The sequence below is a fragment of the Leptinotarsa decemlineata genome, unplaced genomic scaffold (assembly GCF_025532065.1).
Source record: "Leptinotarsa decemlineata unplaced genomic scaffold, Ldec_3_MD MMD2_tig00026328_RagTag_RagTag, whole genome shotgun sequence".
Classification (NCBI taxonomy): Eukaryota; Metazoa; Arthropoda; class Insecta; order Coleoptera; family Chrysomelidae; genus Leptinotarsa; species Leptinotarsa decemlineata.
In genome coordinates this window covers 35710518-35726178 of record NW_027412688.1, presented here as the reverse complement: position 1 = coordinate 35726178, position 15661 = coordinate 35710518, and the positions used below count along the sequence as shown (strand labels likewise).

The following is a 15661-nucleotide window of genomic DNA, read 5'->3' as shown; positions in this document are numbered from 1 at the left end:
AGAACGAAAAACAGGTACTTAACCACACTTATTAATCATCATGAACTCGTTTTTATCCAAAATTCATTAATCATGTGTTATAATTCAAAAAAAGTAATTTTTGTGAAGATGAAACGTGTTACATCGACTGAGTGTTCAACATATGGAAATGTTTTTGTTTTGTTCTTGATTATAAGAGTTGTCTTCAATTATGTATAGTTGTACGTGTGAGGAACTGTTTGGAACCTTTGGTGTAGTAATGAATATTACTGGAGTTCTATCTTAACACCATACCGTTATTTTTAACACCCCGATGCTTACTTTTATCACCAAGTGATCATCTTCTAGAGGAAGATTAACTGTTCTCTTGAAGGTGATCACTTGGTGATTGAAACACGTGTTGAGGTGTTAAAAATAACGGTTTGGTGTTGGGATAAAACTCCATCAATATTCATTATGTACAGTTGAATATTATTATTATTACATGGAAACCACGAACTAATTTTGAAAAGAAAACTTTTTCAAATTATTACCTACTATATTGAGACAAATAAGTGTAAAAGAGTTCTAATAAACAATAATAAATATGTATTATCACCTACAAAAATAATATTCTCAATTATCATCATATCCCTCCGTAGAAGAAGCAGAAATCTCAACCAGATGGTCATGCTGCAACTTCCTGATATTATTCCTCCTCAAAACATCACTGATGATGGTATGCGCTACTTCCCTATCCTTACAACTCTTGGATCTCCTTTGCATCAGCCAGTTTCCAGAAATGGTCTCCACTCCTTCGCAAATCCTACACTCCCCTATAAATGTGGCCAGCTTCTTCACATGGTTGGATACCGCAGTAAGAGCTATCAGAGAAGCCTGCTTGAATGGCACCCAAGCAGAGACATTCCAGGTGTAAGTAGATAAGAAACCTTCCATGGGAGGTTCCCTGGGCACGACTTTAACTTTTGGCCGGTGTGGTGAGTTCTTTGGGATGATTCGAATCTGCACTCCTCCAGCATAGCTGTCCCAGTCTCCGCTGACGTTACAGAGGGAGGTTTCTGGGGAAGGTCTAGTTTCGCTCTCGAATTGCATCAATTCTTTTATAACGTTGCTGAGTAGCTTATCTGATTTGGTGGTGACTTCTGCATGGGTTCCTTCGAAGAAGTCATCCGTACTATCCTCCTCAGGCTCTGATACCGTGGTTGTTTTTCTTGAGGTCGTTGTCATCAACGTGGTTTCTATCGATGTTGGTTCTGTCGATGTTGGTTCTGTCGATGTTGGTTCTGTTGATGTTGGTTCTGTTGATGTCGGTTCTGTTAATGTCGATTCTGTTAATGTCGTCGGTATCAGTTTTGTCGTTGATAGCAATGTTGTCTCTTCGTCTTTAGTCGCTCTTTTGTTGACAATTCCTTCATCACACTCAGATAAAATATCGTGGAACGGTATAATCAAGGGAATGACAGTGTACTTTCCCCCAACGGTGTCTTGCTCACCATTATCGAAACTCAAGTCAGCATCTCTGGTTTTAATATTGCTCAAGGGAACGATATTTCCATCCTTCACTACGTACAAATGCTTCTTGTCCAGTTCTCTTTTGAATTTGGAACGCTTTTTCATTTTTCTGATGAAGTCTCGAAGATCCTCACTCATCGGCTTGGATTTCAAGTACTCTCGTTCTTTAGCTAGAAGGTTTCTCTTGACGATTTTGAGAAGATCCGTATTTTTGGTGTCAGAGGCTTGGCAAGCTAAGGTTATTGCGGCGAGAAGTATCGTGATTAATATTTTATATTTCACCCATTTTGTAGAACGTATTTTCATCACCTTGATCGGTATTTTTCATTTCATGGATTATAGGAATACTACATAGTTTCTGACAGAAATATTGTTGACAGAAACCTAATTTTTTCAGACAGTTTCGTAGTGTGACAACTCTGTCAGTCGATAGCTCAACGTGGTATTATGAAATTGTGTTATAGCCCGCGAAAAATGACTAAGGCTAATATTATAAAAAAATTGTTACTTCAGGTTTTTTGCTGCTGTTAGTAATTTGACAGCAAATTGAAATTTTTAATTGAATAAAACTTATTTTACTGAATGTAAAGTAAAATTGTATCAAATTATTAGATTTTTCTATAAATTCTATAACTAATTCTAAATACATATTCAGTCTGCTGAATATAATGCAATGGTTTCTCTACCATTCTTACTTCAGAAATAAATCAAATCTTTTTTTTTTCAAGTTCCAACCATCCGATTTTGAAGTCACAATCATTCATATTGGGAAGCTGATATACAATTTTCTTCAAATTGGCAACATAAATCTGAATGGGATAAATCACATAATCGCTCTGCCAAATAAATGAAATGTTCTGAAGCAAACGAAAAATCAGTAGTTTGTCTTCAATTAATAAATACTAATATTAGTAAAAACTTAATTGATTCTATGAGATCGTTTATCAAAATCATTGATCAATATTTACCTTGAGTCAACGCCAAACCTTATACATTACTAATGAATGTCATATTGTTAGCGTTAAGTTAGTTCTTCTATTTGCAGTGGGCGTAAAAAATAATTCACGATTAATTGAATATATATGCCAGTTATGTCTTTGAATGAACCCTCTTCCAATCTACGTCAGAAAATGAGAAACTCCATTCTGTAGCATTTGATATTTGTGAGTTTTCCAGAAAACTCAATATTCAAGTTATATACATTTTGAACCTTTTATTATTTTCTACAAGAAAGATATCCCATGCTAAAGAAATTATGTGTTACACGGCAAACATACCTAAAGTAGTAAAATAATTTAGCAACATTTACTTGTCATGTTATTCCATAAAAAATTAAGAAATCAGAATTGAACAGCTCAAAAGTTTCATGAATAAAGTTAGTAATAATTCAAACAGAATGATTTGATGATTTTAATCTTTATGTGCTTCTATGGATGTGGACGAATCTTGCTCTAAATCGTGTTTCTATACTCTGCTTTTTGTTTAACAAGTAATGTTTTTGAAGCTTACTGTGACATTTTTGCTATCGGAGTGACTAGAACCAATTTACCTATCGAAATAAAATGGCAATAAAAAAGTAATAATATCATTGGAAATACCGTTATTGGATCTTTTTTTCCTTAAAGAAAATTTGACATGCGATTTGTATTGAGTAGAAGGTAATTTGCTTTTGCAAGAGGATCTCTTACATTTTCAGGACAGTGCTACAATAGGCATGGTGTATTTATTAAATGAAACCCTGTAAATGGATAACAAATCATGCATTTATTGCATTATTATGAGCGAGATTAGTAACATTTCGATAAAATAAAACTACATTCGACAAACCGCCGTGATATCTTGAACGTCGATCAGAGCAAATTACGTCACGTTAGAGTAAACAAAACGAATATGACATCTTGTATAATTCAACAGTAATACTGGACGCAAGTTTTTTCTGGTTTACTTTACGACTCAATATTGTTTACAGTGACTTTTGGCTTTATTGCTTTTGCCGTGGAACCAAGATTTACAAAGACAAACGGCGTTAATGAGTCTAGAATTAAGTTGTTGATGCTGAGAGAGATTCTGGCATCAAACAAAGACTTTCGAAAACTAATAATAAAAATAAGTCTAAAGCCTTTGAAAAATACCTGTAATTCAATATTAGGGGTTATGGTTTTCTTGTACGAAATTTAAACTTCTAAATTGAACTGTATGTATTTATTACTAAACTTTTATGTTTTGCGGAAACATGAGGTACATTGTAATATATTGTAATATATTTTTTAACATTATAGAATAGTATTTCAAAATATGTTATCACGCCTTTTATCTGTTGTCTCCCATTCCATGAATCTGTTAATAGTAATGCATTACTCCAAAGTCAGTGAATGGAATTATTCTCAGTTTATCGCAATAAAAAAATTCCAAGTTCAGGTATTTGATTGTAATATAAACGTTCTGTGAATCATTTGCATAATGTTTATGTTGACAATCTTCAGTTCAGAGCAACACAGTAATGTTGGCTATGCCAACAATTGAAACAATTCAAGAGATGTGATATGTCGTAATCATAACTAGTCGTTAATAAAGAAGTTTAGTACATGTAGGTGTCTCCATAGGCGGGACGGCGTTTTTTTTTTAGGGAAAAACCATTTCTCAGAATTTCAAGACGGCATTATCATTATTATGTTGCTGTTCAGGTGATTTTATCTGGAATTAAGATAGTAGTAAGTTTGATAGTTTGGGTAGTAGATTTGAAAGATTCTGAAAAACATAGTATCGTTGATTCCATTCGATTCTGATGGATTTTGTTGATTTTTTTGGCCGATTGATTCTGAAAACTTTCTACTTCAATCTCGTCTTTATCTTGTAACTACTAATAACCGATACCTAGAGTGTCTCAAAATTTTGTTTCTGCAGTTTCCAAGATTTTAATGACAAAGTAGGTAACAATAAAAACCTCATAGAAAACAAAGATATAAGAACCAAAGCCAAATCAAATTCAAGTAGAAATAAAAGTATCGCAGTCTATTTACTACCTCTCCCGCTACACTCTTTTACCTTACTGAGGCATTCATGTACAGCTATTACACATTAAAAATCCCTTAGTTAAGATATATTCTCACTTCGTACATCAATTGGGTTTCCAAATATCCCAAGCTTCAATAGATTAATAAAATTGTCTGAGGTAGATTACTTTTTGGCTATCACTACTTCATCTCTTTACAAAAAATTGTGAAGAGTGTAATATAAGCTTGACTGCTTCCTTCCTACTTTTGAATGTTTCCATAATTTTTTGTATGAAGATGGAGAAGTGGAAACCAAAAAGCTTTTTCCCCAAAACCCTTTCAATTTGCACTGTAGATATTCAGTAGCTGCTGTGATTTAGCTTGCTCCCATATCTTATACGATATTTACTAAAAAAATCACCCTGTTTTGTAGTAATGCTACAGTGAAACACTGAGGGGCTTGTTATGTTATGAATGAAGGTTTGTTATGTAAACTGCATCGTTACCATTCATCTGATTGTATTTCTTTATTGGTCCAGCAAGTTATCATCATCACTAGTATTTGACAAGAATCCATATTGCTTTCAACATTTTTTGTACGACAATTAGCAGATAGTCAAAAACTCAAGGGACTACAGAATACCAGGAGGAATTTATATTCTACAATATATAAAAGTGGAATTGGAAACGTCCAATAGACCAAAATGCTAATCATTGGTATCAAACCATGGGTAGAAAGAAGAGTAGATAGTATATAGGTGATATTTCATTATTATTTTAATCATTGATAGTCACTTTGTGTGAAAACTGCCACTACAGCAGATAAAAAGACATTGTGGAACACACTGTAAAATAGAACAACTAATATTCTAAACCCAGGTTACATAGGTGGAGAGATATTGAAAGTAGGACACCACTATAAATGGAGTTTTTCAGTTTACAGAAATCGATCCCATGCGAAAGAGACTGTCTCTGGATTTTTTTTTATTCCTTCCGATAACATGTGGACATCAAAGACCTATTGGAAAAGATCAAACGTCCAATATATGTTTGTTGACCATTCAAATTAATTGATTGTGCAGACTTGAATCACGGATTGGTATTTGCAGTTCGCTTCATTGCAATAATCTCAGTGATGATGAGTAGTTGAAGGCAAAAGTTTTCAACCCGAGAGTTTTACAAGTACACCAGTAAGAAAGTAAAATTTTATATCAATACTCTTTCATATATTGTAGTATGATTTTCAATTCCATAACGAATGTTTGGAGTACAGAGTGGAAATGAAAAAGAGATTTTCGTGTAATTCAAGTTTGTACGCTCGACCTACACGCACAAAAGTTTATTTAGCAGTTAATTTATTTCTTATTTTCTTCGGAAGTTTCCAACATTTTTGTTTGAAGATAGAGAAGTAAATACCAGAATGTTTTTTTCAGAAACTAATCTCTCCTAAAAAGTGTTTTTCTTTTCAATTCAAATCGAAGTTACCTCAGTAGTATACATTAATGGATCATCGGTTTCGAAGCAAACATCTATCCAGGGAAAGGTAAATGATCGTCCCATTCAATAGATGTGTACTGCCAAAGTTTGCGCGATTTAGGTTGATTCAACAAAAAGATGATGGTACGATCAGAAGTCCCCAAGAGAGGCTTTTCGGTAATTGTGTAGAGTAGGTTTTTATGAAGATCTAGAAGGCTAGCAAGTTGTCTATCTCAGTCATGAATTTCAGCATTGAACGTACCCGGAAAAGATATTCAACAGTGAAACACATTTGGGTCTTTTTTAGCTTAATGATAGTATGAATATTGATTACTAAAATAGAATCATAGACGAAGAGACTCTACAAAGAAGTAGATTACTTTTACTACCTATGCAAACTACTAAATGCAAAAATTAGTTAGTATCAAAGAAATAGGGAGAAAACCACTTTCCATGCAATGAACATGATGAAGTTATCTATAAAATGTGAAGAAGGGTGGAAAATCACATATAAGAAGTAAGAGTAAGAAGCAATGCACAAGTTGAAACAAGTAACTGTCTAGGAAAGCAGTTGTTTTGCAGTGGTATACAAACTGGGCTATCTTGTGAGAGGAGCTCTATGAATTTTCCATTTGGGCCAAATGATCACTTTTTTTTGAATCCGTATTTACCTTGTATCTTTCCATCGCTGGAAGCTACGCTAGTGTCTGCACCCACCGTCACGTCCAACTTTGCAATTGCGATTACATAAGGAAGAGCACACGATCTTAATAAGCGGTAAATTGAGCGCATCGAGGTGGGATTGAGTCAATTTACCGACTAGGGACATGCGGCTGATGCCATAAAATTCGACACAAGGCATATGTCGGTGAGATCGAATTGCATACGACTGGATGACTAGATGCGACTTCCTGTCGCACCGGATCACTTCTTTTAGCGTGTTTGTTTAAAGAGGACGAGAGAAGGGTGATGCTACAGACGGGGGTGATGCGATTGAAAAGGTAAACAAAGGGTTGGCTAGACGGCGATGCTGCTCAATGGTCTCGTAAACAAGTCGCAGACATTTTGGAAAATTACTCATCGAAATAGTGATTACGAACTGATACATCTTCCGTTTTTTTAAGATTCAAAATCATTTTTTCCTCTCGCAAATAGTCAGATGAAACGCCAATATATATTGAAGAAGCTCACAAGAAACATCGAGTCTGGTTGAGATATGTTGACGACACCTTCATAATATGGAACCATGGGAATACTGAGATAGACGCCTTCCTAAACACATCAACAGCATGAGAAATTCCATTACTTTCACAATGGAGAAGGAAATCCACAACGAATTGCCATTCTTAGACGTTTTGGTGAAGAGGACCGACACTAAGTGGGACACATCTGTATACCGAAAACCCACTCACACGGGATAGTATCTGAACCACGAATCCAACCACCATCAATCTACTAAAAGAGGAATCATCAAGACTCTATTAAACCGTGCTTTCGAGCTCTGTAAACATAATTATGTAACGATATAATAACAACTTATTGGAAAAAACGAAGAATCCAAAATATTGCTTTGCTGACGACAGCACTCTTGTCTCGTCATCTCATTTAGATTCCAAGACATCGGCTTCACCGGCACCAGAAAGTTGCATATCCCAATGAGGATCCAGAAGTGATTTCAAATTGGGGTGAAACTGATCAAGGCATCGGTTTTCTTCAAAGAGAGAAATGTCTCCGAACGAGATATAATAATGTCAGGACAGACAATTCCGCTTTCTGCTTCGATAAGTTTTTGGGGATTGAAATGGGCACCAATATGTCTTGGCAAAATCATATCGCTAGAATTGCAAAGCTTGGAACACTGTTCCGAACCAGTAAACTGTGCAAAACTCAGAGACTTTTGATGCTTCATAAAGCTCAGATCAGACCTTCTTTGGAGTATTGTTCTCATGTGTGGAGCTAAGCAATCCATCATAGTAAAATATGAATATAATATAACAAAGATCCACTTTTCTTAAAAATATTTTCAATGTTTTCAAGACATCGTCAATTATATCAATTATCTTCTCAGGTGTCTCCAGACAAAAAATTGATAGTAAATCAACGGTAAAACAATGCATCATCAATTGGAATTCTCTTAGGTTCATGAATATATCCGAAGATGGGGCTAGTATCTTCAATAAAGGTTTTCAGTACTAAGTACCACAACTCATATCTCTTTGGGCAACTATTTCTCTTCGTCGGTACTATGTAAATATTATGCAAATATTTTCATTTGTGAACACGTGGAAGAGAAACTTGAATCTACGAATGATACACCTAGATTAAAGACAAAAAAATCATAATTTCCAAATCAGTTCTCTCCTACTTTTCATTCATGGCGCACTCCCAACTAATGAAAAAGATAATTATCTACCTACAATTACTGTACAAAATACCAATCAAGTCAAAATCCGTCCAACTTCCCGGATGGTTACTTTATTACAACAAAGGGCATGTCAATATTTATTGAGACACACCTCCACTCGTCCTGAATAAGGCAGGAGAGGCCGGAAAACTCTGTTTTGTTTGCCTTTGTTCTACTTAACGAGTTTCGATGAAGGAGAGACCGATAAGGAGAACTAATAAAAGATCGGAATTCACTTGATTCAACACTTCCTACACGGTTATCAGTGATGCAATGACATGAAGACGGAAATGACAATTATTTGTAGTGGAAGAGAAGGAAGACGTCTTTCAGAAACGACGAGACATTCAATACAGATGAATGTTCCAAACTACCAAAAAGGGCATAATATGTTTAACTGCCTATTTAAAACCAATAACAGGTAAACTATTAGACTGGGTGAGAAATTATCAAATAGAAATTGCAGGGTGAGAATCGACGGCGTACTTTCTGAAGTATATTCTAACACCAATCCAGTAGTCCAAGGGTCCATGATAGGGCCATGATAGGGCCATGATAGGGCTATTTAATATCTTCATTAATAATCTGGGGTGTCAATATTTTAACTTTCATTTTGACCCACAGATTTGGCTTTGAACTGTATAGTTTGAAAATGTTTAGGAAGTAGATACTTACTTTTATTTTCTATCAATTCCCTTTTTAAATTCTCATGCTTTATAGTTTTTATATTCTTATATCTACATTTATGTAGATATTTATTATTATTTATTTTAATATGTAGCGTATATACTTTTACTTTCTGATAGCTTTTTCACTCCAACATTCTGAAATTACCAAATGGTCAAGTACTGCAATAACATAACATTTATGATGGGACGATAACCTGGTAGGTTGGCATGGGTGGTTTGTTTCACTCACTCAATCGGCCGCTGTGTTGACCGGTGGTTCTAACCGCAAGGCCGGACGATCGATTTTCACTTCTTATCGTCCGACCCGTGTTAGGAATCACACGTTGAAAGGTAAGACCTCGTTAGACCTTAGCTCGCACAAGTTTCGACTTTTAAGAGTTGTCTTTCGTAGGGGAGCGACAGCTGGTTGACGGAAAAACAAATTTTGACCGAACATATTTTTTAATTTGAAAATCTTCCATTTCTTAGATTAGTAACACTTTGTCAATGAGATTTTACATGAGAATTACGCACATTGTTTCATACCACGTACAGCATGGATAATCATTTCAATACTCAAGTCATTTTTCAACCATTCCGTAATTGCATCTGAGTAGTTCCCAATTCATTCTTTACAACCAATTTGTTTTCATTATCCAGTGACTGATTAATTGCCAAGCAAATCGATGGGCGAGCAGAAGGGCCCATATGTCACTGGATATTTGATATTTAAAATAAAACGTGATCGACATAATTAATGAACGTTTAGAAAAATGACACCCTTTTGTGTCATCTGTCATACGGGATGTTCACTGGTCACACCGAGTCTGTTGTTCGATACGGGCTAATTCAACCGGAAAATGACACATTAGGCCACACATAAGGCACAAGATGACTGTTGGGAGCAGACGATGGTAGATAATATTCCCAAACACAGAATTTTTATTAGATAACTATCGGCTAATTTCGGATGAGAGAAACTTTATTTATTTACTTAACTCCATTTTTCCCAAAACTATCAATTTCAATTAAGTATATATGGATGGCATACCTCCTTCTCCTCCTCTTGTTGATCATCAAGGTTGAATCATGGATAGGGTTTTAATTTTCTTCAAGTAACGGGTCATACTATTTATAATAATATACAGTTGTATCTGTCTCGAAAATGATTTCAAATCAAAACACTTGAAGATGTGTTTTCTTCATATTTTAATTGAAAATAGACTTCCATAAATATGAAATGGAAACATTTCTGCAAGTATATAAACAGATTTGTTTGCCTCGAAGATGACCTCAGAAGAGGTCGACCTACGCTAATCCAGGACGTGGATTTCAGGAGACTGACTGATCACGAACGGTATGTGGGATGCCAAGGATCTGGGGGTCAGCTACCATGCGATTTTTGATGGTTTAAAACGTATTGGAAAGGTCAAAAAGCTAGCCCCACGATTTAAACGATCGACATTAATCGTCACGTCCCAAATTTAACCCACCATACTTCCCAGACCTCTCACCAACCGACTACCATCTTTTCAAGCACTTCGACAACTTTCTCACCAGTAGAACCTTCGCCAATCACGATTCAAATGGCACGCATTCTGATCAAATTGAATGTGTATTCACTGAAATATCACATTTCAAAGTAGACTTATAGAAAGGCGCAAAACTTTTGAAATAACCAATAGTTGTGAGTGACGTTTCGTCTAAAACTGCGGTCTGCCACAGTTGTAAGACGAAAATTCAGCAATATAAACCTATACACCACATTTGTTCGATGTATTTTTTCACTTTCATATGCTATTATTTTCGTCAACATGTCACAAAAGCAATGAGCTTGTTCTGCTGTATTGGAAACAGAACTATATCTGATTGTCGGTTATCCTATACTTCCACGCTCCAATCAGGCTGCAAATCATTTTACATTGGCATGAAAAGGAAAGGAAGAGAAAATTTGGATGTATCAGCCTATCAGCTGACAAATAAGAATGATCGTCTTGGTCATTATCCGGGTTTTGAAGATTGAAAATTGAATATATTCAACATTTAGACGGTATATGTTTCAACAGTACACATCAACTTCATGAAACTTATGAAAACATTACATTTTTACTCACAACACCTTACTGTAGATAATGAGAAAATATGTTCCTCTACATAAGTTCAAAACATGCAAATACCAAATGAGATGATTACTATAAAAAAATATATTCGTTAATTTTAACCTTTCGAGAAACATTCTGTCTTCTTTCTCAAACCCCAAAATTCTTTGTAGAAAACGCATCGATTAGAAATATGTAGATTTCTTTTCAAGATCGTCAAAGAATATCTGATTTTGAGTTTCAATGCTGTCGAGACAAAAATTAAATTATCACAAACGAAAGAACACCACGAAATTACATTATTCTTTAACAAAACTATCCGTGTTAAAAATTTGCATTTCTTTTGTTACGCCCTGTAAATTTTCATAAGAATCTCCATATTCCGATGCAATCGTATCTCTCAGAAGGAAATGAAACACTTTCGTTCACCTGAAATTAGTGTGTAGGTACGGTTCGGTAAATATTAATATATTTACCTGCAGTTATGTAAATTTGTTGATAGTTATTCAAAATATTTGAACTATGTTTTGACTGAACTGACTGAGCTTGTTGTTTTACCTGTTTGATTTAGATAGTTGCGAAATAAATCATATTTTCTTGACTGAAATTAAGAAATCAGACAAAATGATTTATTGTTCTGTATAATAACCTTTGGAAAAAATGTAGATAATAAACGAATCATGGTATTTGATAGTTGTTAACACATTCACTGCCAGCTATATTTTTATGCATATGCATTCACGGGTCAATGTTATTTATACTGTAGCTTTTTGCATATGAAACCTTGCTATTTGGTTATTCAGTGAAAATTATTTTTAATTTTTAAGAAAAACTCAAAAAGTATTCGTTGGCCACAACGCAAGTGTTGTTTTTATGTCTTCAGAATTGTAAAATAATGTAGGTGACAAATATTATTTTGAAGTTATCATTTCGAAAATATGCATATGTTATTAATAATAATAATAATAATAATAATACTTATTTACATTACATTAAAAGAAAAGGTACAATAAAAGAAGACATTCAATGGTAAATAAATACATACTACCCAACAAGGCAAGCCTTGGTAGTGGGAGTAAAACTTTACAGAAGTAATAGCTATACATTCAATTATCCTAATAGGGGATCTGGTCAAAGTAGACGAAATACCAAAAGGTGGACCTTGACTACATAGAAATTGTCTACGTAGATCCAGAATCTCGAAATCATATCAGGAAAAAAAATATGTATGAAATTGAAATATGAATTATAAAGTGTTTAAAATATAAAAATATTGTTGCAAAAATAAAATTCAAAATAGTATTGTGAATATAAAATTTTAAAAATAGTGATGTAAATATAAAATTAGGGATAATGTTGTATATATAAAATATCATGGAAGAAGTTTATTTTACATTTCATCGTAAACGTAAACTGGCAAATAAACAGTTGCAGACAATGTTGGAAAAATGTCAGACGAAGAATCATCAGGGCGCAGAGTCATCATAATCCTAAGATAAAGTAACAAATATACAGACATTCATAAATAAAACAAAACGAGAGAAATAAGGTATTCAGGATATTGGATATTTGTAACCTTCAACAATTTGTTTAGTATCTGATACAGCAACAAATCCAGTGTTGCTGGTAGATTTACAATCAAACGAATTTCCATTCTGGGGGCCACTATTGAAAACTATAAGCCAATAGATCCTTTGGATACACATATAATATGAAAATATATGCAGGCACTCCTGTCACTCCTGAAAAAGTTCTACAACACCTCACTCTTGGTTTGATGAATGAAGGACGAAAACTAATTATTGATAACTGGTAAACAAGAAAGTACTTGGCCAAATAAATGTTGGACGCAAATACATATGTAATTGGAGCTTCAATAAAAAGACTCCGATCATAATATTAGAATCAGATCGACAGAGCAGTTATTGTTTGTCATCTGTTTCAAAAACTCTTAGCTCCTAATATACAAAATGAAAGAAAAAATTTATGTTTGATTATAAACAAGTGAAAAATAGTTCTGAAACACAAAAATTACATTTTCTTTACCAAGTTTGTTACTAAGGAAGAAATCATACTTGAAGTTACACTAGATAATGCAATTCGCATCATGTGAACACCTTATATATTATTGACAATAACTTTTTATCTCGCAGTTTGGGAGTTTTTTTATCCATTTTGAAATTTAGTGTTTTTCTCTTTCTTCCAATGAAATATAATAATTTACGACGTAACATTCTGAGATGCCTCTTGTCATGCTTTCAGAGTCTTCAAGAAGCATTGTAGATTGACACATCTTCATTCACACAATGAAATAGAAATTTTCAACAATCACTTTTCATTATCTCTGTTGGAAATACCAATATCGATTGGAATCCAATCGATTTCAAAAATTAGAAATAATATGTTTTACGTTTATGTATTTTACATGGTTTTTTACATTGAAGCTCAGTGAATCTGAAATTATTGATATTTCTGGATTTTGAACACCTTTGAAAATTATTTTCTATACGAAACAGAGGTACATTAATGGGTTTGTTTTATGCTATTGAAAACGATACCGGTTTGCTTATAGACTGATCGAGTAAGGGGAATATTATACTTATCAAGCGTAATCGGCCCCAAGATCTCTTTATATTTGCAGAAAAATGAACAATTCGAGAAGCAAGAGTTTAAATTGGCCGCGTGTTTGATAACCAATAAAATTTATCGTGTTCACAGCGGTATTGCCAAGTGTATTGATTGATAATATCCAATCACAAAACTAAAATATAGTGATCCAATTTGACAGACGCCATTTTTGTTGTTATTGTTGTCGACTTGGTGTGACTACAACTGTTATAATCCGATTTGTTTGTTATAATTTTCTAATTAAAGAACGTTTCTTTTTGTAAAAGGTAGGTTAGGTCATTTCCAACCATGGTTTTCGTGTAAATTTTATTTCATGTGGCGATTTTTTTCATTATTTTAAATGTTTCTGTGATATCAACATGAAATTGTCTACTGCCGGATATATTTTGAAAATAACGTTTTTATTGCGTTTTGTATTATTTGAATCCCATGTATGATTAATTTTCTCTTCCAATGCATTTCTTGTACTTGTTTCTTAGATTCAATTGTCGAAAGTGACTGTGTTTTCACTTTGAATCACGAATGAATGCGAAACTGTTTATAAACTCCGTGAATTTTACGATTTGGCAATGTTAATTATTTATATTGTTCCTATTGATCAATTGAACAAGAATTTTTCAAAAACTACACCTCACGATTTGATCTCCTCAAACTTTATTTGAAAATATATCACATGTTTCGCTAAGACATTAGCTTTTTCAAGTGATTTATGAATAAAGCACTTGAAATCACTTGAAAAAGCTGATGTCTTAGCGAAACCTGTTAAATAAATCACTCGAAATCACTTGAAAAAGCTAATGTCTTAGCGAAACATGTTGAATAAATTACTTGAAATCACTTTAAAAAGCTAATGTCTTAGCGAAACATGTTGTGATATATTTTCAAATAAAGTTTGTGGAAATCAAATCGTGAGGTGTAGTTTTTGAAATTACTATGGATCTTCATCAAGTAACGGCCGAATCAATCAGAAAATTGAACACGAAGCGGGACTAGGCTCGTGACGTCACGAGCCTAGAAAATACGATTTTTAGTCATTAATTACGGGAGAACAACGGTATTCAGAAAACTGAAACAAAGTGCACTGTTTTTTAATTTGAAATTACTATCAAATGAACTGTAAACCAAAAATCATGAATCAAGCCCATTCTTCAACTTTCTAGCTGAAGAATACAATTGTTACCAAATGTAATGAAGAAATTAGGTGTTTGGAAAGATGAAATTTTGCTTCCTATCTTCAGATTTCAATAAAACAGAGTATGTGTGTGGAATATAACGTCATTCAAATGTCCGCCACAACTTCTCTGGCTGGAGCGCATCCGAAACGTCCAATTTTCCATGACTCTGGCGCATAAATCAGGTTGAATTTGACAAATGGCATGGATTTTAAAACAGATTTTTAAAACAGATTATGTTGGCTTTTAGGACCGCTGTAATTTGTAGCTTATTCGCATACACCTGAGCACAAGAAAAAGTCTAGCGGGATCAAATTTCACGATCTCGGTGGTCAGTCCACATCACCTCTACGTGAGATGACCATACCCTCCAATCGCTCGTGCAGAATATCCAGTGTGTCATGAGCTGTGTGGCACGTAACGCAGTCCTGTTGAAACCACATGTGGTTGGTGTCCAAAAGAAGTTGGTAATCATCGAACTATAGTGCTCGCCGTTGACAGTGATGGTCTGGCCAACGTCGTTATCAAAGATATATGGACCGATGACGATCTTGGATCTTATGTGGATTAGTATCGTCCCAAATTCGACATGTATGTTTGCTCACGTACTCATTCATCCAGAAATAGGCCTCATCGCTGAAGATGAGTTTTCGATAAAATTAGGGTCAGTTGCAAACTGCTCACGTAGACACGTCGTTGTCTATGGTCGTTTACCTTCAGTTCCTGAGCC

General features: G+C 34.3%; 1 protein-coding gene across 1 annotated transcript; it reads right to left on the bottom strand.

The window, feature by feature from the left end:
• Positions 1-530: 530 nt before the first annotated feature.
• Positions 531-1912, bottom strand: LOC141485538 (uncharacterized). Its single transcript, XM_074182378.1, has one exon. The coding sequence runs from the start codon at positions 1795-1797 to the stop codon at positions 595-597; it is 1203 nt and encodes a 400-aa protein (XP_074038479.1). The 5' UTR covers positions 1798-1912; the 3' UTR covers positions 531-594.
• Positions 1913-15661: the final 13749 nt, after the last annotated feature.

Coding starts and splice junctions, on each gene's coding strand:
- LOC141485538 (XM_074182378.1), bottom strand. CDS start 1,797: ATGAAAATACGTTCTACAAAATGGGTGAAATATAAAATATTAATCACG.